The sequence below is a fragment of the Megalobrama amblycephala genome, linkage group LG24 (genome assembly GCF_018812025.1).
Source record: "Megalobrama amblycephala isolate DHTTF-2021 linkage group LG24, ASM1881202v1, whole genome shotgun sequence".
Taxonomy (NCBI): Eukaryota; Metazoa; Chordata; class Actinopteri; order Cypriniformes; family Xenocyprididae; genus Megalobrama; species Megalobrama amblycephala.
In genome coordinates, this window is record NC_063067.1 from 9,314,955 (window position 1) to 9,340,392 (window position 25,438).

At 36.0% G+C, this 25,438-nt stretch overlaps 3 protein-coding genes across 3 annotated transcripts; all 3 read right to left on the minus strand.

The window, feature by feature from the left end:
* Positions 1–208: 208 nt before the first annotated feature.
* On the minus strand, positions 209–10,047 carry LOC125259840 (torsin-1A-like). The gene is made up of 5 exons (XM_048177783.1): positions 9,848–10,047; positions 4,588–4,853; positions 1,466–1,641; positions 1,255–1,376; positions 209–1,004 (listed from the first exon to the last, which is right to left on the minus strand). Exons 1-5 carry the CDS (start codon positions 10,017–10,019, stop codon positions 754–756), a joined length of 987 nt encoding a protein of 328 aa, XP_048033740.1. The 5' UTR covers positions 10,020–10,047; the 3' UTR covers positions 209–753.
* A 2,110-nt stretch (positions 10,048–12,157) lies between these two features.
* On the minus strand, positions 12,158–15,015 carry LOC125260532 (torsin-1A-like). The gene is made up of 5 exons (XM_048178940.1): positions 14,503–15,015; positions 13,856–14,121; positions 13,582–13,757; positions 13,303–13,436; positions 12,158–13,044 (listed from the first exon to the last, which is right to left on the minus strand). The coding sequence occupies exons 1-5, from the start codon at positions 14,684–14,686 to the stop codon at positions 12,773–12,775; spliced, it is 1,032 nt and encodes a 343-aa protein (XP_048034897.1). The 5' UTR covers positions 14,687–15,015; the 3' UTR covers positions 12,158–12,772.
* A 5,131-nt stretch (positions 15,016–20,146) lies between these two features.
* On the minus strand, positions 20,147–24,711 carry LOC125260533 (torsin-1A-like). The gene is made up of 5 exons (XM_048178941.1): positions 24,479–24,711; positions 24,013–24,278; positions 23,700–23,875; positions 23,476–23,606; positions 20,147–20,925 (listed from the first exon to the last, which is right to left on the minus strand). The coding sequence occupies exons 1-5, from the start codon at positions 24,624–24,626 to the stop codon at positions 20,675–20,677; spliced, it is 972 nt and encodes a 323-aa protein (XP_048034898.1). The 5' UTR covers positions 24,627–24,711; the 3' UTR covers positions 20,147–20,674.
* Between the last annotated feature and the right edge of the window lie 727 nt (positions 24,712–25,438).

The window sequence follows — 25,438 nt, forward strand, 5'->3', positions numbered from 1 at the left end:
AAAAACTAAGAAGAAACAGAGTTATTTCAACGAAAATATATCAAATGTGAAGTGTCATGCAGGGAATTGTGGGAATGTCAATTTACGGTTTTTCACTGTAAATTTTACAATGAATTGTTATTTTTCACTTCCAAAAACTGTGAATTTAACGGTATTTTACCGTAAAATTACATTAAATATACCGTTAGATCTATTACAGTTATTCACCGTATATAGTACAGAAACTTTCTGTAAACCAATTGACAGTTTTTCACCGCAGCATTTTTACAGTCTTTTACTGTTAAAATCACGGTCATTTTTTACAGTGTAGGCTATATTCAAATTTAACTCATTGTAACCATACAGAAATTCTTTACATTGAGTTACACAATGTGCTTCTTAGTTCTTACAATGAACTGTGATAATATTGAACTTTATGAGCTCTTAAATTATATTAACATGTTTTTGAGTTCACATTATTGTGTATGAACTGTTTTGCATGTTGTGTATATTCACTTGTGTTCATTTTGTGATTCATCTCTTCATGAGTTTACTGTACAAGTGTGTCCATAATTATTAAGCAAGTTGATATTCTGATCATATTTTTTTTTCCTAACACATTTTACCAATTCCAAACCACATCAATCTTAATATTAATCGTAAGCAAAAACTGTGGTGAAAAGTTGATACCTCATTGCTGTTCAACTATATGCATTAAAGAAACATCAGCAGTATTAAAAAAAGTGAACAAGAAGTTCTGCGAAAGTCTTTCATCTATTCATCATCATACAGCACCAACTTCTGTCTGACAGACTTGCATCCTTTAACAGCAAAGACTCTCTCTTCTTCAGGGAAGTAAGGCATGCCTCTGACCACACTATATACCAGATCATGAAATCGGGGTATTTTTAGATGGACAATCTCAGCCAGGACACACTTGCGCACATGCTTCAGCTCCAGAGGTAGGAAAGGAATAAAGTGATCAATCAGATAATGATCTATTAGACTGGAGTGCTGAAACCCACCTGTAAAATGTAAAGGAACAAATTTCATATATGTAATACAAGAATGTACATGCAGGTTTAAGTGAAATCAAATGTAAGAGGTTTAAGGTTTAAGAAACAACCATTTAAAAAAAAAAATCAGTTAGGAATATAATGCTTTTTTTTATTAACATTTGACATATAAAACTTATCAAAAACATATTCATATGAATATACCTATATATATAGGCCTATATAGCAAAATATATTTCAGTGCTTTTTCAATACACACTGTTCTTATCATTGAAGATTTTAGTCTCCAGTTCTTTGCTGTTAATCCATAGATCTTCCCGTTTTTTGCCTTCTCTCCAGAAATCTAGAGCCATGTCAACAATCAAACGCCCACCTGCATTACTATAAATAAACAGTTTCTCATTAGTTGGGTCACTCTTTTGAGGTATTTTTTTACCAATCCGCTTGAATCTGACAATTCCATTTTTTACCTGAGAAAAATGAAGATTGCATTGTGGAATGACACTCCATCTACACGGGTATTGTAGTCTAGAAAAGGTTTAATGACGTCGATCAGCTGAGGATTCATCTTGTCCATTTCATCAAATATGAACATAGAGCGGGGAAAACTTGATACATTTCCATGAATCCACTGCTTTAGCTGTGACTGAATGTATAGAACATGCAAATGCTTTTAAGAACATGCAATTTTTGTATTTTTTTTTTAAGAATATGATTTACTATGTTTTAGTAACACTGTAGTACAGTAGCTATGGTTTTGGGTGAAACTGATGTTGTTTCATATAAATAAAGCATCAGTTAAAGGAGTTAACTCTCCTGAATTACTTTGGCTATGCTCATAATGGCAAAATGTGTAGACAGAACTATATAAAAATAAAAACTAAGTAAAATATTTGTCTTTTGTTTATTTTAGGTACGAAACTGCTTACAGGTGTAGTTCACCCATTTATCCTCTTTTGGTCCCAAACCCATAAGTTTTTCTTTGCTCTGTAAAACATTAGATTTATGCTTAAAACAAGGTAAAGCCATCTGGGATAAGACAAAAAAAAAAAAAAAAAAAAAATTCAAGATACAATTTCTGAAAACTAATCTCATAAATGTATTTTACTAGAACTTAAAGGTGCAGTATGTAATAATTCTGTCCACTAGAGGTCGCTAGAGGCCTATTCAAAACAAAGGCGTAGCTTGATGACGCCAAGTTTGAGTGCAGAATCTTGGGACTCGGGAAGAAATCATGTTCATGGATGAGATTATTAACGTTACTGTAGTATGAAGCAGAGCAGGACCAAGTGTTGTGGGAGCTGAACGAGGAGCTGGAGCGATTGCGCAACACACCTCACGAGCAGCAGAGCTTTTATTATGAAACAGTCACTGGCGCCACTTCCGCTTTTCTGGTCATGAGTATGAGGTAACACAGCGCTGTTTATCATATTAGATACATTTGAGTGTGTTGAAAATGGCTGCTGTGAGACACTGTTGCACACTGCAGTAAGCTAGATCGATTTTAGAATATCATATTACATGCTGGATGGCTTGTGTTGAGAATTCCCAGGTCACATGACATAGTCAGCCATGGGTGGAGCTAAGTCTCTTCAGGTGCACTGAATCATTATTTAGCTGCTGCTGTTTGGTGTGTGTGAAGCATGCAGCTGAACCTGACATTCCTTGTCCTTATCCTCAAAGAGAGCCTCTAGTTAGTGATGGGCAGATCGAGGCTTCATGAAACACTGAAGCAGCTGAATCAAATGTGCCGTAATGATTCAAGGCTTCGAAACAATCTGACACCCGTCTCCACGGTGACCCCTAGTGGTCAGAGCAGTGCAAATGCAACAAAACTCAGGCCAAACATGCATTAAAAATACACTTTAACAAATGTATTTCAAAAGTTTTATTTAAAGTAAAATCAATTAAATGGAATTAACTAATCATCTAATAAGATTTAATATAGAGTGTCTGTATAATTTGTGTTCTTTTATCAATTTTAAAGGCTTGTTTATCTGTTCCATGGCTCAAGCTAAACAGGCCAATAAGAGATTAATAACTACCATTATTCATTTTAATTATTCTAATGTATAATTAAAACATCTACAACTGTATAAAACTGATCGGAGATCAGGTAAAACCATAGGGTAAAGCGAGACACTTGTTCAATAGTTCTCAGTGAATCTGCATGATTCATGGGCTCACTTTATCATCGCCCTCTATCGGTGAACCACTGAAATTTCGAACTGGTTCGAAACAGTGATGACGTAATGAAGCCTCGTTTACTAAAATCACGTGACTTTGGCAGTTTGATACACGCTCCGAATCACTGATTCGAAACAAAAAGATTCATGAAGCTTCGGAGCTTCATGAAGCAGTGTTTCGAAATCGGCCATCACTACCTCTAGTACAGTTGATGCGTTTCTGACTATGTAAGTTTATTTCTTTTGGTATTTAATGTTATTTCTTGAAGTTATGTATGTTTGAGTTTTATGTGATTTAATTCATATGTATTAGTGCTCATATTTGATTGCTAAACTGTTTTTTTTTTTTTTGTTAATTGGATTATGATTTGTTTGAGTTGTATTGTATCTAAGCCTTGTTTGTTCTTTGTTTTGGTTTTTTTTAGACACCATACAACTCTGTCTGAAACTCATGTTGCCATGGTTCGATTCCTATGCCTCCAAATGTCAAATAAAGATCATGGACTGAGTACTAGATCCACTGCGTTTTAATGGACACACCATCCTGGTAGCACATTCCTGAACCAATCTATTCCAAACTTTACAACTTGTGTTGATAAATGGCATGCAATTAATTTTAAAATGTATTGTATGATGGAGAAAATTCTGTATTACTGTTACTAAAAATAAAGCTGCATCTGATTGTGCTATGTTAGCTACTTGACAAAATAGTGTTTTTTTCTGAGACATGGTAAAGCATGGTACTCGCAAAAAATCAAGAAAATTAGATTTAAACAATAAGCTATATAACAATTACTTTTCTGTTTATAAATGTATCAAAACAGTTGTTCTCTTGCCTATTAAAACATGTAATATATTAAAGCGTCTTTGGTGTTTCCATGGTTTCTACAAAATAAAACCGGAAACTGACAGAGACCGAAGCTAATATTCCATTAAAGGCGGGTATGACGCAATTGACAGGCGACTCCTCACACATCCCACACGTCCCGGAGCCTTGGTTAAAATTGCAATTTTCTCACGATTTACAAATAGTTGGAAGCATTTGGGATATTGTAAGAACTCAAGTGAACAAAATATATAACACTGACCTAGTGGTTTTTGGATATTTTACTGCAAAATTCTTACATATCGCACAAAAATACTGATTAATAAAATAATGTTTTGCAGTGGACGTTATGGTATGTTATTGAGCTTTCATAACTGGGACATGATGTGCACACACCTTCAGCTTCAACTATTATAGCTTGATCTAACCATGGTCACGCGTGAATCCACAGGGGAGCATTGTGGCCTTGCTCACCAAAAAAGCTACTGACTAAACACTTGCAACAGCTAGACTACCACCTTCCTAACTAACTAACTTGAAATATGGATTATGTAAAATGAAATGTGTATTATTTACTTACACTGTAGATGTGTGAATGCTCTTTGTGTGGGAAATGATGTTCAGATATAAATGTGTGAACATGCTTGCTCTGGTCCCCTTTTTTATAAATGTTTCTTGCAATGATTTTAGCAACATGATTTTTCCCAACTCCTGCAGTCCCATGGAAAGAGAGGACCAGCGGTTTGTTTGGTTTGCTGTCAGCCATGAATGATCTTACAGCTTTTAGTACAACATCAGACGCAATGTGCTGCCCAAAGAGAGAGTCTCTTAAATCTGTTTTTAAATCTGAAAGAATGTGACAAGACATTGCTTAATTCAGAGACATTGTTTGTAGTTTTAAATGTACACATTGGTGGCTGTCTGATAGTTCATACTGAAAACTCAACAAGCACAAAACATTTCAACAATGTTGAAATGCATTTTCAATTTTGTACATGGAAAAATCCATAATTCAATTTCCACCATGCTGGACCTGGTCGCTTCACAATTCAATTTTCAGACCATACAATGCAAATGCAAAAATCAAAAATTGAAACCAGACGTTCATTTTTCCTGTTTTTCGGTTAACATCATAAATGGATGTTTGCCATTTTTTTCCCATTTTTTCAATTTCACTTTTGCAAAATGATGACTTAAGAAACAATAATTTTAATAAATGAAATTAACCGATTTTCTATTTTCCCATTTTCTGTCTTGTAATTTGCGGCGTGGGCTGTACCATTAGCGCGGGGGTGTGGCCGCGGACTGCTGTCATCTCACTGATGTGCTTTCTTTACACTACATGTATGTTGAGGAGTAGTTTAAAAGAATGGAGGATGACCTTTTTCAATCAAAGTGCTATCATTTTAAATTATTAATATAATAATTGTGCTTAGACTATCCGGACTGGCCATCGCGAGCAGCTGGGAAAAGTTAAATCGCGGTGGCTTGGCTGATTTGGCACGTTGCTTATTACTTTATTTTATTAATATACAATACCCTTGGTCAGGGGGTGCATTTTACTGGTAGGCTACAGTACAACCACGAGATCCCAGTTCATTTTCAGTGGGATAGACAGCAGATGGAGGGCAGTTCGAGCAGCAAGCCAAGGTCAAGGTCTAGCCAAGATCCTTCACGTCAATATAGCATGAAAGATAAAAAAGACTACCAAGCGAAAATATACAAAAAATTTATAAAAAAAAATATACAAAACATTAAGTTTTTAGCTCTTGTTTGTAATATACGGAAGTCCTAAACGGCCATGGATTATTATTATTTTTCTATCGTGTTTTCTCGTGATCAAGACTTATTTTGTCGTGATCTCGAGATAACAAAAGTTGTTTTGTCGTGATCACGACTTATCTTCTCGTGATCTTGAGATAACAAAATTTGTTTTGTCGTGATCACGACTTAATCTCTGCTCTAAATTACACAAATGTAGCAACAGGTGGCAGTATATTACCAAATATAACTGGTGATGCGCTCTAAATATCCACTTGACTGTATTAGTTCATATTGGCTCAGATTGTACGAGTTTCGGACAGAGATAGTTTTCGTGATCGCTTTATTTTTGCAGTATTGTGTGCGTTAAGTGATTAACTTATCTGATTATAATTATTTTGCTTGAAAGTGTAGGCTATCTGTTATCGTTCTGACTAATTGCATGACTCACCATAGTTTCACTACCGCAATAGTTCGGTGTGATACTAAACTTATTGTTTATTAAAACTAATTTTGATGTCACCGTATACTATTCTGTTTGAACCTTATTGTGTATCATTAAGACGCTATTTTAATCATCTTAGTTTCAGTGTTCGTTTACCTAAAAATGTCACAATGTATATTGATAAGAAATATGATTTATAGCCAATGTCATTTAAAGCTGCCGTAGGTAACTTTTGTAAAAAAATATTTTTTACATATTTGTTAAACCTGACATTATGTCCTGACAGTAGAATATGAGACAGATAATCTGTGAAAAAAATCAAGCTCCTCTAGCTCCTCCCAGTGGTCCTATTGCCATTTGCAGAAATACACCGCTCCCGGTAAGAAACAACCAATCAGAGCCAGGAGGAGTGTCTTAGCAGTGTCAATCAATCAAGCTCGCGTGCGCGCTGATCACACTCCTCTCATGCACAGTGTACAGGCGTCAAATTCAAGATTACCGGTGTGCCACAGCTTTGCTTATGGCGAAATAAAACGATGTTATATGCAAAGGACCACCCTGAAATCTACAAGAAACCATGCCATACATAATTTGTCAGTCCTGTTTTGAAATTATCTTAGTTGTGTAGTTCTTAAAAAATTAAACAAATCAAGCAGGGATACTTACTTGTCAAGCAGAAATGTGGCTGACTCTGCATCGGTTTTTAATCCGTTCAGGACACGTAGCTCCCTGCACCTCGGAAAAGCCGCTCCGATATTTACCCTCGTTTTATTTCGGGCTCTATCTAATTCTTTCTTTTTGGCTTTTTTATCATCGTCATCTGTCTTTTTCCGTTTACCCGTCTTTATTTTATGAGCAGGTGCCACTCGAGGAATTGACAGTTTGGATTGTTTTTCCGCCATAAGCAAAGCTGCGGCACACCGGTAATCTTGAAGCCTGTATGCGCCGGCGCTGTGCATGGGAGGGGTGAGATCAGCGCGCACGCGAGCTTGATTGATTGACACTGCTAAGACACTCCTCCTGGCTCTGATTGGTTGTTTCTTACCGGGAGCGGTGTATTTCTGCAAATGGCAATAGGACCACTGGGAGGAGCCAGAGGAGCTTGATTTTTTCACAGATTATCTGTCTCATATTCTACTGTCAGGACATAATGTCAGGTTTAACAAATATGTAAAAAAATTTTTTTTTACAAAAGTTACCTACAGCAGCTTTAATTCAGTGATAGTGTGTAACCTATTGTATTTTCTACATTTCTTTGTAGGAAACAACACACATACACATAAACACGCTTCTCAAACAGCATCCCAAGATTGTTTTAGCCTATATCAACTAGATTAAAGTTTTTTTTTGCTTTGTTTTTTGGAAATCTGGAGTATTGCACCTCTTTTTAATGGAAGATAGGAGGAAGACAGTTTAATGCACATGATATCACAGCCTATCCTACATGACGAATAAAAATAACAAACACATTATGAAATATAAATGAGTAGCCTACGGAAAATAAAGTTGGTTTAATCTAAAAGGTTTTAGAATTCTAGAATAATCTGGCATCTTTCTGAAGGCACTCTGCCTGCGCTTGAGATGCTCTGTTGAATATTGTTAATTTCACAAACAATATGTTAAGCGTACATTTATTGAACAGTGATTGATTAGCCCATATGTATTTATTTATTGTAAACTTTATTATTAAGTGAAGAAAACATTTAGCTAAAATATCCGCAAGATATAGCCTAACAGCGCATGATTTAACCGTCGATCAGATGCGCCTCAAAGTTGTGTTCGTTACTATAGCAACAGTAGAATACGGGTACAGTGTTTCAGAATCAATCATTGTAAAAAGAACTTTTATGTCATGATCACGACAAAACAACTTTTGTTATCTCGAGATCACGAGAAAATTAAGTCGTGATCACGAGAAAACAACTTTTGTTATCTCGAGATCACGAGAAAATAAGTCGTGATCATGAGAAAACAAGATAGAAAAAGATAATAATCCATGGCCTTTTAGGGCTTCCGTAGTAATACAATATTTGTACAGTAAAAATGCAGATGTTTTCTTTAGCGGGCATTGCTCATTACCACGGCAACCACTTGAGCTTCCGCACTTCACAAGCTTCTCGTTCGCTTAAAATAACCTTAAATCTAGCCCAGTTATTAACTCTGTTCATTACAGTAGAGGCTGTGCGATCTATATGACGCAAATCAAGAGCACTATGATTTATTTTCAATTATTAATTTTAATAAATAAATACAAATACTTTGATTTGGCACATTGCCCATCTTGTTTATAGTTATTTATTGACTTATTCGGCATTATTTGTTGCCTGTGGTGTACCCAAAGGATTACTGCGAGAATCCAGAAATAAATCGAATAAGCCTATCTTGACAGCTATAGTTAACCTATAAAAAATATTTTAGGCTAGGCTAAAACATTAGAGTTAAAACCTAACAATTTTTTAAATGATGCTCAATATATATATATATATATATATATATATATATATATATATATATATATATATATATATATATATATATATATATTCGCTTGGTAGTAGCCTATTTTTATCTTTAATATATTGACGTGAAGGATCTTGGCAAGCCTGCCCCATACCACTGAAAATGAACTGGGATCTCGTGATTGTACTGTAGCCTACCAAGTAAAATGCACCCCCTTACCAAGGGCATAATGTATATTAATAAAATAAAGTAATAACGAATAAGTAAATACAAACAAGCTAGACAATATGTGCCAAATCAGCAAAGCCCAGCTGCTCGCGATGGCCAGTCCGAGACTGCCTTATATTTAGCACAGTTACTATATTAATAATAAAAATGATAGAGTGAAAAGGTCATCCTTTGTGTTCATTCTTTTAAACTACTCCTCATCATGCATGCATTGTAAAGAAAACATCAGTGAGATGACAGCAGTCCGCGGCCACACCCCCGTGCTAATGGTACAGCCCACGCCGCAAATTGCATGACAGAAAATGGAAAAATAGAAAATCGGTTAATTTCATTTATTAAAATTATTTTTTCTTAAGTCATCATTTTGCAAAAGGGAAATTGAAAAAATGGGAAAAAAGGCAAATATCCATTGATGATGTAACCGAAAAACAAGAAAAATGAACGTCTGGTTTCAATTTTTGATTTTTGCATTTGCATTGCATTGAATTGTGAAGCGTTACACGGACCCTAGACTGCTTAGAAATCATACAATTGTGATTGTCACAGAACTTTCTACAGCTAAACAAAGATAAGACGGAGGTAGGTTACTTGTTATTGGTAAAAATGCACATCTATTGCTCTATATCGTGACTCTTTATCACTAAAAGCTTGTAATCAGGTCACAAAGTTAGGAATCATGTTGACAGAGACCTCAGTCTTATTGTTGTTTTTAGTATTATTTCTATCATGTATGTTTTTCTTTTTTCTTTTATGTGAATGCACACATGTATTTCTTTTTTTGTAAAGCACTTTGTAAACACTGTAGTTTTAAAAAATGAAAATAGCATGAAATATAATACACTTTAGGAGTAGGTTACTTACAGGTTAGCAATTAAAAAAAAAAATACAACTATCATTCAATGAATTGTCACATAAATACAATAAAGTAGTTTGAGAGTTTGCTCACCTTCAGGATTAAAAGGCAATAAAGGATCCAGTTCAAACTCTACTATTAACATAGGAGTTAATGTCGCTAACAGACCCACAGTCACCCAGAGCACACCTGAACAACTCAAGGTTGCTGATGTTATATTAGACACCAGAAACAAAACTATTAAAACATGCAATACTATCATCATGAAAGCAAATATACGTATGCCTCCCAGTTCACACTTTCGTTTTGGAAGGTAATCTGACCGATGAAGAAGTGTATATAGTGCACTCGGCACACCCACAGGAAAGGAAAGAAAAAACATGTGACATGGGGCCAAGTATGGTGTCCCGTACTTGGACTTTGTGCTCTACATTTCACCCGTCCAAGTGCACACAAACAAAGTAGTGAACACACACCCGGACCAGTGGGCAGCCGTTTTTTTTTGCTGCGCCGCCTGGGGAGCGATTGGAGGTTAGATGCCTTGCTAAGGGCACCCCAGTTGTGGTAATGGGAGTGGAAGAGGTATTAATCTCTTCACAGCAGTATCAATCAAGGCGTTTGGCCTATAATTAACAATATTAAAGGTGCCCTAGAATTTAAAATTGAATTTACCTCGGCATAGTTAAATAATCACTGTATGTGATTTCCATGTACAGAACTCTAATTATTTAACTATACCAAGGTTAATTCAATTTTAAATTCTAGGGCACCTTTAAGCGTGGCATTTACAAAGGCTAAAAACCGGTGGATGGAAGACGCCGTGATTGGAGCTGTGTTTGTTGAACATTTTACATGAATAATTATGATGATTTAATTTTATTATTAGGATTTTTGGTCTGGTTTTAATATAATTCCCCCAAAAAACTAACTACAAAAAACTATTAAACTATTACGCTATTTTGAAAAATCGCATTAGAAAATAAAACAACATAAATATGAGATAAATAAAACAGCATTCAACAAATATTTTTAATATTTATTATTGAATTTAATATTTCTCATTTTCACAAGCTGTTTATAGGTCTACTGTACAGAAATTACAACTTTTTAAACTTTTAACTATTATTTTGCATTTTAGACTCATTTTAAGCACTAAGTGAGTTGCAAGTGTATTATTATTATTATTATTATTTTTTTTATTTTTTTTTTTATTCATATTTGAGTGTACCTTCACCACGTGATATAGTTAAGACGTGTGTGGAAATCGCTGCGCTGTGACTGGGGACGTTTAAAATTGTCCAAAACAATCCCATTCCCAAAGGAATTAATTAGTTAATTAGTTAAATACGTTGTGCCAGAATTTAAACTGCAGTATTTATTTTTATACAATATGAAACCATAGACCTGAAAATGGTTGAAGATCTCGGTTCTTATCTATCTGGCAGGACCAAAGAATGTGGATTCAAAAGCTAAACAGACTGGACACAATCAAATAGCTGAAAATGTTTAATTCACAGTGTTACCTTGAGAAGCAGAGTATTAAATACTGCAGACTAACATCACCAACACTGGAATATTAATCATCAAAAACAAAGGTGAAAAGTCAATTAATACTTAATTTCTGTTTACATGAAGTGTTAAAATAGCAACAGTACAACAAAAGTGAACGACAAGTGCTGCTTTTATCTATTCATCATCATACAGTGCTAGTTTCTGTCTGACAGCGTGGTTAACATAAGTAAAACACGGGTTACAAGGGTGATAATTCACGTTTCTTTCTTTAATCAGAATCAGAAGTATCGGCACAACAGCATGAACAGCTGCCTAACTCACACTCGTTTAACTCGCTTCTCTCTTCTCTTCACATCAAAATTTCTTTTTCTTTTTTCCCTTTTTTAAATAAAACCATGAATTAACAAACTAAAATAAATAATGAATTAAACAAATAAAACAATGAATTTAAGGTTACAATTTCATCATAAACAAAATCCCTATATGAGTTTCAAAACAGATTCTCCAGACTATGGACAGTCTTTGCACTGCATATCTATATCTGTCTATCTATGTAGTCGTGCATGTGATGTGATTTAACTGCCTTCCTCATCCTTTATCACATGCAAAACGGGCCTATTAAAACAATGCTGGTTAGTCACGCAATGGAAATATATTATGCAAATATTGAAAGCTGTCATGCAAAATAAATCTGTGACCAACATACTTTTATTTTCATTCTTAATTTATTCTTTATTCTCAAGGGAAGTCTTCCTGATATACTTACTGATACTGTTTGTTATTTAATGAATTAAATGAACTTATTTTGTGTCCTTGTTATCAATCATTGTATCGATAGAGATTCACTCAAATACACAGACAGTAGGTTAACACTCATTTAATGAGGGAAAAATCAAATGCGGTCCAAACGGACCCCAAAGACCATATGAGGGTTAAATATGTTATTTGAGACCACGTTCAGGACAAGTGAACAGAATGCAGCAATTCATAAAAAAATTTCATATTAAAATAGTTTTTTGTACACACTTTGCTAAGTTGAAACATACTGTAAGTTACTTGAAACATACTGTAAGTTATTTACAGAGAGCAATCCAATGCTAGTCAACATATAAAATGAGTTGAAACACTTTATTTTAAATTTAAGGCAGCAATTGAACTTGAAGTTCAAATAGGTGAAAGTTTTAGTCAGACCAACAAATAAAAACAAAACACAAAAAGACACCCAGACAGAATGCAAGAATGCATGTTAACAATCTCTAAATCAACATCTGAAAAATAGACACTTTTTTGTGCTCAAAATAGATTATTGTGTATCTGCATCTTTTACATTTTTAGGCATTATATATTTGTATGAAATGATCTGCCAGTGCAAGACAAAATACACTTGTATTAAACACACATTCTATGTTAACAAGTCTTAATATTTTATTCAGTATTGCTTCTGAAGTCATTTTATTTACACTATTTTAAGGATTTTTTAATATGGAAAATTGGTCTTCTATGTTTTCAGTAATCAGTGAATTCACCGCTGTCATCATCATACAGTTCCAGTTTCTGTCTGACAGACTTGCATCCTTTAACAGCAAAGATTCTCTCTTCTTCAGGAAAGTAAGGCATTTCTCTGGCCACCTCATCTGCCAGATCAAAGTCTTGGATCATATTCAGATGGACCATCTCAGCCAGGACACACTTGCGCACATGCTTCAGCTCCAGAGGAAGGAAGGGAACATAGTGATCAATCAGATGATGATTTATTAGACTGGAGTGCAGAAATCCACCTGTAAGCAAGTGGTATATTTTCAAAAACTACTAATCTCACGACAGATCATTAAAAATGCACTTTATCAAACTTTACAACATTTTTTTTTTTCAATTATGTTAGAACAAAACACAAAATCACAAAGTATCTTCACTAGTGTTTCATATGAACTTATTTTTCATAGTAACAGCCTTTTGGGGGGGGTAAAATTTTAAAAATAAATAGGAAAATATACTTTTTGCTGTAAAGGATACTTCAATGATTTTTCAATACACACTGTTCTTATCACTGAAGATGTTTTGGGAGATTTTAGTCTCCAGTTCCTTGCTGTTCAACCATAGCTTTTCCCGATCTTTGCCTTCTCTCCAGAAATCCAGAGCCACTTCAGCAATCACCTTCCCACCTGCATTACTATAAATAAACACAGCTTATCTTTGGTTGGATATCTCTTTTGGGGAGTGCACAGCTATATTTAGTTATCAATTAATCTATAATATCTTGCCTACAACTGTGTTTGTGGAAATCTGAAAAGCAAGCTCCTCAATTAGTGCATCACCTGAGAAAAACAAAGATTGCATTGTGGAATGACACTCCGTCTACACGAGCATTGTAGTCTAGAAAAGGTTTAATGACATCAATTAGCTGTGGATGCATCTTGTCCATTTCATCAAATATGAACATAGAGCGGGGAAAACTTGATACATTTCCATGAATCCACTGCTTTAGCTGTGCCTGAATATACAGAACATGCAAATGCAAGTTTAAGGCTTCAGATACCAGAGTTAAGGCTAAGCCATCTGATCATATTGGAATCTTTTTTATTTACTTACGCTGTATAGATCTGACTTCTCTTTGTGTGGGAAATGATGCTCAGATATAAATGTGTGAACATGTTTGCAGTTTTCCCCTTTTTTGTACACATTTCTTGCAATTATTTTAGTAATATGGTTTTTTCCAACTCCTGTAGTCCCATGGAAAGAGAGGACCAGCGGTTTGTTTGGTTTGCTGTCAGTCATAAATGATGTTACAGCTTTTAGTACAACTTTAGACACAATGTGCTGCCCAAAGAGAGATTTTCTTAAATCTGCCTTCAAACCTGAAAGATATGAAAAGATATTTGTAGTGTGTAATAATTAACATATTGGTGGCTGTCTGATACACAACTTTACATAATACTGTTTTCAACAAAGGGTTTGGGCTTAACTTGTTTTTGAAAGAAAAAAGTTTTATGAGGCAACTAGACACTTTCACCCCAAAACAAATTACTGTATATGAATACTTTTCAAAAAGGTATGAAAATAGCACTGAGATAGCAATTTAAGAGTAGCCTACGTTACATACAGGTGAGTAGCAATAAAAATACGACTATCACTCAGTATTAACCAGACTAAGCATTGACATAATGGCATAGGTATAGCTACTAGATCGTGCTAATGACAATTAAGTAATAAACATAAAAAAAACAGTTTATACTCACATTTAGGATCAAAAGGCAATAAAGGATCAGGTTCAGAAAAATTGATTGTCGAAAGCAATATCCCAACCACTAGGGCGCATACGAACAGAAACACATCTCTACGACCTAATGCTGACGGAGGAGATTTTTTTCTTGTAGGCATATTACTATTATTATTAATTTTATTATTATATTTAAGATCCATTGCTTTCGTCGTGAAAGTAAATCTTATTCCTCATTAGTTCGCGCTTTAATTTTTTGGAAGTAGGCAAACTCAGAGGAGGAAACCTGGCGCAGTGGCGTGTGATGTTATCGGACAAACCAGATGGATTGATTAGCTCAGTCTGTTTTGGAACATGGCTGGTAGCCTACCTAGTATCTAAATGGTAGCTGGTAATCACCCAAAACCATGCTTATAGCTGGGTCGATTTTCTTTTTTGGATTTGAACCTGGTTTCTCCGCTTTGGTGAAGCAGGATTCTATAGCAGCTGTAAGTTTACCTCTGATAATTTCTGATAAAATAACACTTTAAGAATAAAGCAAACTGACAAACACAGAGGATGTTAAATTTATTTCTGAAAATTAATGAAACATCTTCATTAAAAACATATATTTGTGATTCCCAAATAGCTTTAATTTATACTTAAATGGCAGCAGCAGGTCTAGCCTAAATAAAATTTAAATAAGCTAAGCTGATTCCAAATCATACAAACGACTCTTCCTCCAACTGCACGTTTGAAGCAACCTAGGAAGAAATAAAAGGAGATTTTACCACAAATATCCTCTTAATAATTTGACATGAGCATCATAGTTTATTTAAAATTTCAGTAGGGCTATAATTTTTTGTAGAGCTCGTGTACGCGCGTTCATTCAGGCAAGGAACATACATGTCCTTATTTCGTTATAAATTCTTTGTACCACTTAAGTGTAATTAGTATTAATGGGCGTCGGAACCATTGTATGTGGGTGGGACAAGACCCACCCACTTTTTTAAGACCAATGATATTGGACCCACTCACTTTTATCGTTTCTAATTCAGCATTTGTCTGTTCGTTTTTCAGAGCGCGTCAGTCACTTAATCCGACGGTTTTGTAAACCTTGTGTTTATTTGACAGTATTAGCATCACAGAAACTTAGCCTTGTCCATTAATTGGTGAGGTATTCCTCTGGATATGCAATCTGATTCTTTTCCCCGAATCATTACCGTTTTGCCATTTTCGCAGGGTGATCATAGCCACGAATTTATAACTTATTCCCACAACTAATAAATCCCCTTATTTTACTGAAATTACAGACACGTAAGCCGATTACTATTTTAAATTAATTAGTCGTAGAAACGAAATTATTAATTATTTATTATTATTAGTTATAGCTTAGGCTATAAAAAGTTAGGCCATTCTGGTTCAGCATATGTCAGTTAGTATTTCCCACGCGCCAGTATTCAGTTTCGCTTATCAGTGCAACATTTTGTGCGAAGGATAGGCTACAGTTTGCTTTTCTGACAATTTTCAAATAGTGACAATAGATTTGGAATATTGCGACGAGATGGGCTCTGTACTGCTCATATGTCAATGCCCTCTCAAAGCACAGAGTCCGATGACGAAATAATTTTATTAAACTGACTTGTTTACAAAATTTCTAGTGCTTTCCTTGTTCAATGACTTTGTATCGTTTCTATTTTAATTGCTCTTTTAAAGATTGGATCACCATAATTGGTGCACAGTGAACTGCAGTCAGATAAGATGTTGTCAGGCTATGTCAGTAAAACTCCAACCAGCCTACAATGCTCGAGGCGCGAACTCAAGAATTGCTCGCGCAAATGCGCCGGCGCGAGCTGCATAGATAAGTAATATTATTATAGCTTAACTAAAGCGCAAAAGAAACAACGTGCGTGCACCGTCGTTATTCTGTTGTAAATAAAGTCATGAAATTACCAAACATGCGATTAAAGCTGCTTCAAAACTGTGCATGCATGTATTTGTTGACATGGTTTTAAAGCTATTGTTATCCAAATTGTTGGCCTTAAAACGTCTTAAAATGCACCTTTGTACAGCAAGGAAATTAAAATTTTCTCGGGGGAGCATGCCCCCGAACCACTCTAGCTAACTAACTTTTGTGACCACGGTATTATAAAACCCTGCTTATGGCCCTGCTTCTTTTGTATCTAACGAAATCTTGTATTTCTCCAGTTGTGCGCACTTTTGCAGGTAAAAGTATATGCACTGTGTGATCAATGTGTGAAAATAAATGGGAGCATATATATATAAATTCAATCTACACCAGTAAAAAACTTTTTTTTTTTTTTTTTGCTTCCGACGCCCATTTAAACCTGACATATTATCTTCAGTAACAAAATTTGTCTGAATATCGTAGAAATTTGATTCCGTAGTTATTTCTGAATATAAAAATGCTAACATTTTTCAAGCGAAATTAAGCACCAGTAACGTTAGGTTTACCGCTGTGCGTGTGCACTGAGAAATGTATTTATTTATTTATTTTTAGTTTGAATTTCATGACGCATCAACGCTGTAGACCGCGCTCTCACTGAAACATAAATGCTGAGTCTATAGACCTAGTTTAAAAAAAAAAAAAAAAAAAAAAAAAAAAAATATATATATATATATATATATATATATATATATATATATATATATATATATATATATATATATTTACTATAATTCAGTCTGAAACAGGCCCATACAGGCTGATTCTCATTTTAAGGGAATTAATTTTAAGTTATTTTTTGGGTGCAACACAATAAATGTTTTGTAGCTACAGTATACTGTATATTTCACTAATTCAGACATTTAAAGGTTCATGGCTCTGTATTTTTACCTATTGTTTTTTTTTTTTTTTTTTTTAAACAAAGATTAACTGTATTTTAAATTATATGTGTTATATTGTCAGTATTGTATAGATCCTGACAAATATTGGACATACTTGTAATGGTCAGGAGACACACAAGAGCCAATGCCATTTCACAAAGCTGATGTAGCTTGTTGGGGATGGTAGAGACCTGGTCAATCTGGTCATTTTTAGTCTAGTTTTAAACTAGAAAAGATTAAGATTATTTGCTAAAGATTGTGGATCCAAGAGCTAAACAGACTGGATGGAACCAAACAAATTCAAAACAAAAAAAAACGTCATTTTCACTTTTTAATAACTCAAGAGAAAGAGTAGCCTATTATAGTTTTTCTCAATAAGATTTTACACATTTCCCCAAACTCAGTTCATTGTTTTCAAATCAGTTAACACAGTGAAATTTTCCTTCATTTCATGCAAATTACAAATCACATGCATCATTTTTTCAAAACACACGTGCACAGAATTCTCAAAAGTTTTCACAGTATTCATACAGCCTACCAAAACTTTAATATATCAAGAAAAAACATTTGCAGCTCTTTTTATTAGTTTTACAAAAATCACAATCATTTGTGCACCATTTTTCCAAACACAACAAACAAAACTCTGTTATTTATTAAATTCACTTGGAATGTTCTCAATCAGCCCCAAATAAGTGTCTTCAGAGTTAGTAATACACACAGGAAATGCAAATGTCCTAGTTGTTTACACAGCTATCTCTATTACAAAAAGGGGAAGGGGAAAAGAAAAAAAGAATTTTGGAGAGGATAGAGAAAGGGTAATATTGAGCGGGAGAGAAACATTGGAAGAGGTAGAAAGAGATGTGGGGAAAGGAATAGATGGTATAGGAAGAGAAGATGGAACAAGAAGAGGTGAGGATGTAGGAGAAGTTAAACGAGCTGAGGATGTACGATGAGGAGTTGAGGGAGAAGGGATGGGTAAAGTGGAATGCAATGGTATTAGTGGAAAAAGCAAGATAAGAAAATATAAGAAGACATGGACAGAGGGAAAGGGGAGAGCAGGAGGGAGGAGGGAGAAGGAGGTAGAAGAATAGGGTCAGAACCAACCTAATTTACCATGTCATAAATTATGGTCTTTCCTTGAGAGAAGCTGGACAGAGAGTTCAGCCCAATATAAACATCGTGCCACAGTCAACGTCCACAACGTGTGCCGCAATCCACTGATGGTGTGGCACACAACACTGTCTTGAGGCCACACAACACAGAAAGGCTCCTACATTTTTTAAACTCCCTCAATGAAATTGTGTAGTTGTTTGGGAAACTGTCCAATTTCACCATACAGCACTGGTGCAAGTGTGGTTTGAGCATCATCCACATTTCAGGATGGTGTTCTTTCCAGCATATTTTCCTCTTGGAGATGGAAAGTATATGATCGCAACACTTACAACCAAGTAAGCCTTCTTGAGGCCTGTGAAGAAGTTCAGACACAAGGATGGATCCTGCATTCACAGCTTTTTTTCCCACCAGGGGTGGTTCTTGGCCATTTTAGGTGGGCTTTAGTCCCCCTATCTGTTGTCTCAGCCACAAAAAAAATGTAGGTGTTATCTTTGACTCATGAGCTTTGTCTTGAAGAACAAATTAGCTCAGTTGTTAAAAACAGCTACTATCAATTGAGAATCATTTCCAGACTTAAATCAACACTTTCCTTTCAAGATTTGGAGAAAGTTATTCATGCATTTATCATATCATGGCTGGACTATTGTAATTCGCTGTACCTTGGCCTTCCTCAATCTTCATTGGCATTTTGCAGATGGTCCAGAATGCAGCAGCTAGACTGTTAACTAGTGCAAAAAAAAAAAAAAAAAAGCGTGATCATATCACTCCAATTTGAGATTCTCTTCACCGCTTCCTGTCTTTTTTACAATTCAATTTAAAATTTTGCTGATTGTTTTGAAAAAGCACCATCCTATATCTCTGATCTTATTTATTTGAACTCAGCTCCTAGGTCCCTCAGATCTGCCAATAAAGCTCTCTTGCATGTCCCACGGTCACGTCTAAAATCGAAAGGTGACAGAGCCTTTGCAGTTGCTGCTCCACAGTTATGGAATGAGCTGCCACCTGACATTAAGAGTGCTTCCTCTATCTTTTGCTTTTAAAGCAAGACTTAAGACCTATATTTTTTCCTTAGCCTTTCCCGATTATTAAATTATGGATTAGTAATTGTTTTCTTTGTTAATTTTATTTTATTTCATTTTATATTTTATTGTATTTTATGATTGTTTTGTACAGCACTTTGGTCAGTGTAAGCTGAATTTAAATGTGCTCTATAAATAAAATATACTTACTTACTTACTCAGCCCCCCTAAATCTATAATCACCTATCTGAATGATCTGGATAGTGCCGCTTCCTCAAGAAAGTTTATCGTTTTCAAGTGTTAAGTATTGTCAGTTTAAACATTCATGACTTTAAGCCATTCAATCACAAGACGCTGTGAAAGAAAACTCGCACGCTGTGCTTCAGGTGTGTGAAAAAATCTGGGGTGCGTTTCCCGAAAGCATCGTTAGTAAATTATGGTCGCGAGTCCCTTTGAACTCTATTGGCAATGACAGAACTTGTGACCATAGTTTGCTTTGGTAAACGCACCCCTGACTGACAGCGCGCAAGTTCTCTTTCACAGTGTATTGTGATTGAAAGCCGCATCAGAAGGCCTGAGCCCCCCTGAAGATCAAATCCTAGAACCGCCCATGTTTCCCATAATGCATGACCTGTAAAAATATATGCTGTGATGCTGATGAAATTCTTTGACCAGATGTAAATGAGAGGCAAGATCTATAGTTAATTTGATTCAATGATTGCCGTAAATGTATTTATTTTATATGTTGGGGAGAAAACTCATTGTTATACAACTTAACTTTGAAGAACACGATTAAAGAACATGAAAAACATACTTTCATTCATGTATTTATGCATCTATGGCTGAATTTATCAAATCACATTGTAGTTTTGGGTTAAGGTTCATATTTATTTTTGATAAATGCATTACTAGAATAAACTGCAGTGCTTCATTATGCAGTGAATACTGAACATAAAAGTGTTTAGTTTGCTGTATTAATTGTTTTGAGAGCAACTACATTAATTTAGAGAAATGTGTCAGATTGACTGATTAAAAACTGTAATTCACAGTATTCCCTTAAGAAGAAGAGTATTAAATACAGGCTGCAGACTAATCAAGGCACAACATCACCAACACTTGAATACTCATAATCAAAAGTAAAGGTGAAAAGTCAAGTAATACTTCATTGCTGTTCACATAAAGATTTAAAACAGCAACAGTAGAATAAAAGTGAATAACAAGTGCTGCTTTTATCTATTCATCATCATACAGTGCCAGTTTCTGTCTGACAGACTTGCAGCCTTTAACAGCAAAGATTTTCTCTTCTTCAGGGTAGAAGGGCATTTCTCTGGCCACTTTATCTGCCAGATCATTATCTCGCTTCATGTTCAGATGGACCATCTCAGCCAGGACACACTGACGCACATGCTTCAGCTCCAGAGGTAGGAAAGGAACATAGTGATCAATCAGATGATGATCTATTAGACTGGAGTGCAGAAATCCACCTGTAAAATGTAAAAGAACACATTACATATATGAAATAGAAGCTTGTAACCAGGGAAATCGGCTCAGTGGTTAGAGCAGTTGCCTCACAGCAAGAAGGTTCCCTGTTCTAGCCCTGGCTGAGGGTGCTTTCCTCTGCCTCTGGCCTACGAAACTGGGACAGGCTCCAACCCCATGACCCTAGAAGGTCGTAATGAATCAATATACACTGATCAGGCATAACATGATGACAACTGACAGGTGAAGTGAATAACACTGATTGTCTCTTCATCACGGCACCTGTTAGTGGGTGGGATAAATTAAGTGAACATTTTGTCCTCAAAGTTGATGTGTTAGAAGTAGGAAAAATGGGCAAGCGTAAGGATTTGAGTAAGTTTGACAAGGACCAAATTCAGATGGCTAGATGACTGGGTCAGAGCATCTCCAAAACTGCATCTCTTCTGGGATGCAGTGGTCAGTATCTATCAAAAGTGGTCCAAGGAAGGAACAGTGGTGTACCGGCGACAGGGTCATGGACGGCCAAGGCTCACTAATGCACGTGGGGAGTGAAGGCTGGCCGGTGTGGTCCGATCCAACAGACGAGCTTCTGTAGCTCAAACTGCTCAAGAAGTTAATGCTGGATCTGATAGAAAGGTGTCAGAATACACAGTGCATCACAGTTTGTTGCGTATGGGGCTGCATAGCTGCAGACCAGTCAGGGTGCCCATGCTGACACCTGTCCACCGCCGAAAGAGCCAACAGTGGACATGTGAGCATCAGAACTGGACCACGGAGCAATGGAAGAAGGTGGCCTGGTCTGATGAATCATGTTTTCTTTAACATTGTGTGGATGGCCGGGTGCGTGTGCGTCGCCTACCTGGGGAACACATGGCACCAGGATGCACTATGGGAAGAAGGCAAGCCGGCGGAGGCAGTGTGATGCTTTGGGCAATGTTTTGCTGGGAAACCTTGGATCCTGCCATCCATGTGGATGTTACTTTGACACATACAAATTGGACGTTTTCACCAACCATAAGATTGATTTTGTAAAGTTTGTTTGTTGTACATTTATCCAATTCAGCTTGCCATTTCTTACAAATGTAAGTTATAATAGGTCTGAGATCTGAAGGTAGAATTGGGCATTTTGTGAGCTCTGAAGATAAAGCTTCCTTAACCGTCACATCAGCTCTATATATATATATATTACTTTTATATATAATTCACCTTTCACATATAAAACTTATAAAAAACATATTTAAAAAAAAAAATAATTAAAATATATTTTAAAAAATATATAGATCAGAAAATATACACTATATTGCCAAAAGTATTGGACACTCCTCCAAATCATTGAATTCAGGTGTTCCAATCACTTCCATGGCCACAGGTGTATAAAATCAAGCACCTAGGCATGCAGACTGCTTCTACCAACATTTGTGAAAGAATGGGTCGCTCTCAGGAGCTCAGTGAATTCAAGCGTGGTAACGTGATAGGTTGCCACCTGTGCAATAAGTCCATTTGTGAAATTTCCTGACTACTAAATATTCCATGGTCAACTGTTAGTGGTATCATAACAAAGTGGAAGCAATTGGGAACAACAGCAACTCAGTCATGAAGTGGTAGGCCACCTAAAATCACAGAGCGGGGTCAGCTGAGGTGCACAGTGCGCAGAAGTCACCAACTTTCTGCAGAGTTAATAGCTATAGACCTCCAAACTTCATGTGGCCTTCAGATTAGCTCAAGAACAGTGCGTAGAGAGCTTCATGGAATGGGTTTCCATGGCCGAGCAGCTGCATCCAAGCCTTACATCACCAAGTGCAATGCAAAGTGTTGGATGCAGTGGTGTAAAGCACACCACCACTGGACTCTAGAGCAGTGGAGACGTGTTCTCTGGAGTGACGAATCACGCTTCTCTGTGTGGCAACCCGATGGATGAGTCTGGGTTTGGAGGTTGCCAGGAGAACAGTACTTACCTCACTGCATTTTGCCAAGTGTAAAGTTTGGTGGAAGGGGTTTATGTGGGGTTGTTTTTCAGGGGTTGGGCTTGGCCCCTTAGTTCCAGTGAAAGAAACTCTTAATGCTTCAGCATACCAAGACATTTTGGACAATTTCATGCTCCCAACTTTGTGGGAACAGTTTGGGGATGACCCCTTCCTGTTCCAATATGACTGTGCACCAGTGCACAAAGCAAGGTCCATAAAGACATGGATGAGCGAGTTTGGGGTGGAGGAACTTTACTAGCCTGCACAGAGTCCTGACCTCAACCCGATAGAACACCTTTGGGATGAATTAGAGCGGAGACTGTGAGCCAGACTTCTCACCAACATCAGTGCCTGACCTCACAAATGCGCTTCTTGAAGAATGTTCAATAATTCCCATAAACACACTCCTAAACCTTGTGGAAAGCCTTCCCAGAAGAGTTGACGCTGTTATAGCTGCAAAGAGTGGGCCAACTCCATATTAAACCCTTCGGATTAAGAATGGGATGTCATTAAAGTTCATGTGCACGTAAAGGCAGGCGTCCCAAAACTTTTGGCAATATACTGTAGTGTATTTCAATTCTCTTTCAATACCCTTATCATTGAAGATGTTTTGAGAGATTTTAGTCTCCAGTTCTTTGCTATTCATCCACAGCTCTTCCCGATCTTTGCCTTCTATCCAGAAATCCAGAGCCATGTCAGCAATCAAACTCCCACCTGCATTACTATAAATAAACAGTTTCTCATTAGTTTGGTTAATCTTTGGGGAGTTATATTTAATTACCACTCTGCTTGAATCTAACAATTACATTTTTTACCTGAGAAAAATGAAGATTGCATTGCGGAATGACACTCCATCAACACGGGCATTGTAGTCTAGAAAAGGTTTAATGACGTCGATCAGCTGAGGATTCATCTTGTCCATTTCATCAAATATGAACATGGAGTGGGGAAACCTTGATACATTTCCATGAATCCACTGCTTTAGCTGTGACTGAATATACAGAACATGCAAATCCCAGTTAGAGGATTAGTTAAAGCCTACAAATACCACAGTTAAGACTAATAGTCACAGTTAGGCCTACCTGTTGAACTAAACTCATTTTATTGGAATATGCATTATTTACTTACGCTGTATAGATCTGACTTCTCTTTGTGTGGGAAATGATGCTCAGATATAAATGTGTGAATATGCTTGCTGTTTTCCCCTTTTTTGTACACATTTCTTGCAATGATTTTAGCAACATGGTTTTTCCCAACTCCTGCTGTCCCATGGAAAGAGAGGACCAGCGGTTTGTTTGGGTTTTTGTCAGTCATAAATGATGTTACAGATTTTAATACAACATCATACACAATGTGCTGCCCAAAGAGAGATTCATTTAAATCTGCCTTCAAACCTGAAAGATGTGAAGATATGTGAAGTCAAAATATTGTTTGTAGTTTGCAATGATAATTTATACTAAATATTCTATAATAAGCAAGCATAAAGCATTTTAACAACGTTGCATTTTGTTACCACACTTAACAGTACCACACTTGATCAAAGAAACTCGTCTATAAGCCCAAATACGATCAATTATTTTGAGGTTTTACTCACGTTTAGAGTCAAAGGGCAGCAAACCGTCCCGTTCAATAAATCTTTTAAACACGTAAGATGCAGCAGCCGCGAGCACACCCAGAAAACCTGAAGATAATGTTATATTAGACACCAGAAATAAAACTATTAAAACATGCCTCGCTTTCATTTTGAAAGCCAATCAGTCAGGCCTCTTTCAGTCTTGGTTTCGTTTTTTGGAAAGGAACTTGGAGAGGAACTGACGAATTAAGATGAGTGAAACTGCTCTCCTTCAGCAAACATTAAGTTCCTTGTTAAAACCATGTACTGGTCACAGTTTACATGAACACTGAAGAAGTGTAGGCTGTTTTTTTTTTTTTTTACAATAAATCACACATTGTGATTCTTACTAAAACGGGGTAATACGTCCTGGTTAATAAGTTATTTAATGATATAAACATGCAAGTTCACAATGTGAAGCTTGCGTGTGTTTGATTCAATTCTTTATGTTTATGTAGGCTTCGAGGCTGGCAAATCGTCAAAATCCCCATATGAGCTTCAACACAGACTCTAGTCTGCACACATCTTGCTTTTGAGAGAGAATTTTAGGATAGAATATCATTCAGGCTCCGTCATCAATGATGTGTATCACATGATGACCAGCAGATGGAGCTACACTACAAAAAATGCTTTTCTTATTTGGTATTATGTCTTGCTTCCAGTCTAACAATTGGTAAATTCAGATTCTTTTACTAGATATGTAAAATGATACAAGATATTTTTCTTGTTTTCTGGAAGAAAGCTGTCATGCAAAAAAAAAAAAAAAAAAAAAATAATAATAAAATAAAATAAAATAAAATATGGATGCCAGTAACCAACATACTCCTATGTTTATTCTTAAATTATTCTTTAATCTCAAGAGAATTCTTCCTGGTCCCTTAGTTAAGAGTCACTCTCAGCCTAACTGTCTATAAAGCCTTCAGACAGATAGGCTGTCTACAA

Bases quoted from the DNA above. Each gene is read 5' to 3' on its own strand.
- LOC125259840 (XM_048177783.1), bottom strand. From the start codon at position 10,019: ATGATGATAGTATTGCATGTTTTAATAGTTTTGTTTCTGGTGTCTAAT. The intron at 1,377-1,465 runs GTAAAAAATGGA...GTTTATTTATAG, and splicing joins GCAATCTTCATTTTTCTCAG to TAATGCAGGTGGGCGTTTGA. The intron at 1,005-1,254 runs GTGTGTATTGAA...TACATTTTACAG, and splicing joins AATCTTCAATGATAAGAACA to GTGGGTTTCAGCACTCCAGT.
- LOC125260532 (XM_048178940.1), bottom strand. From the start codon at position 14,686: ATGGATCTTAAATATAATAATAAAATTAATAATAATAGTAATATGCCT. The intron at 14,122-14,502 runs GTGAGTATAAAC...CATATCTTTCAG, and splicing joins ATTGCCTTTTGATCCTAAAT to GTTTGAAGGCAGATTTAAGA. The intron at 13,045-13,302 runs GTGTGTATTGAA...ACTTGCTTACAG, and splicing joins CATCTTCAGTGATAAGAACA to GTGGATTTCTGCACTCCAGT.
- LOC125260533 (XM_048178941.1), bottom strand. From the start codon at position 24,626: ATGAAAGCGAGGCATGTTTTAATAGTTTTATTTCTGGTGTCTAATATA. The intron at 23,876-24,012 runs GTAAGTAAATAA...CTGTATATTCAG, and splicing joins AGAAGTCAGATCTATACAGC to TCACAGCTAAAGCAGTGGAT. The intron at 23,607-23,699 runs GTAAAAAATGTA...GTTTATTTATAG, and splicing joins GCAATCTTCATTTTTCTCAG to TAATGCAGGTGGGAGTTTGA.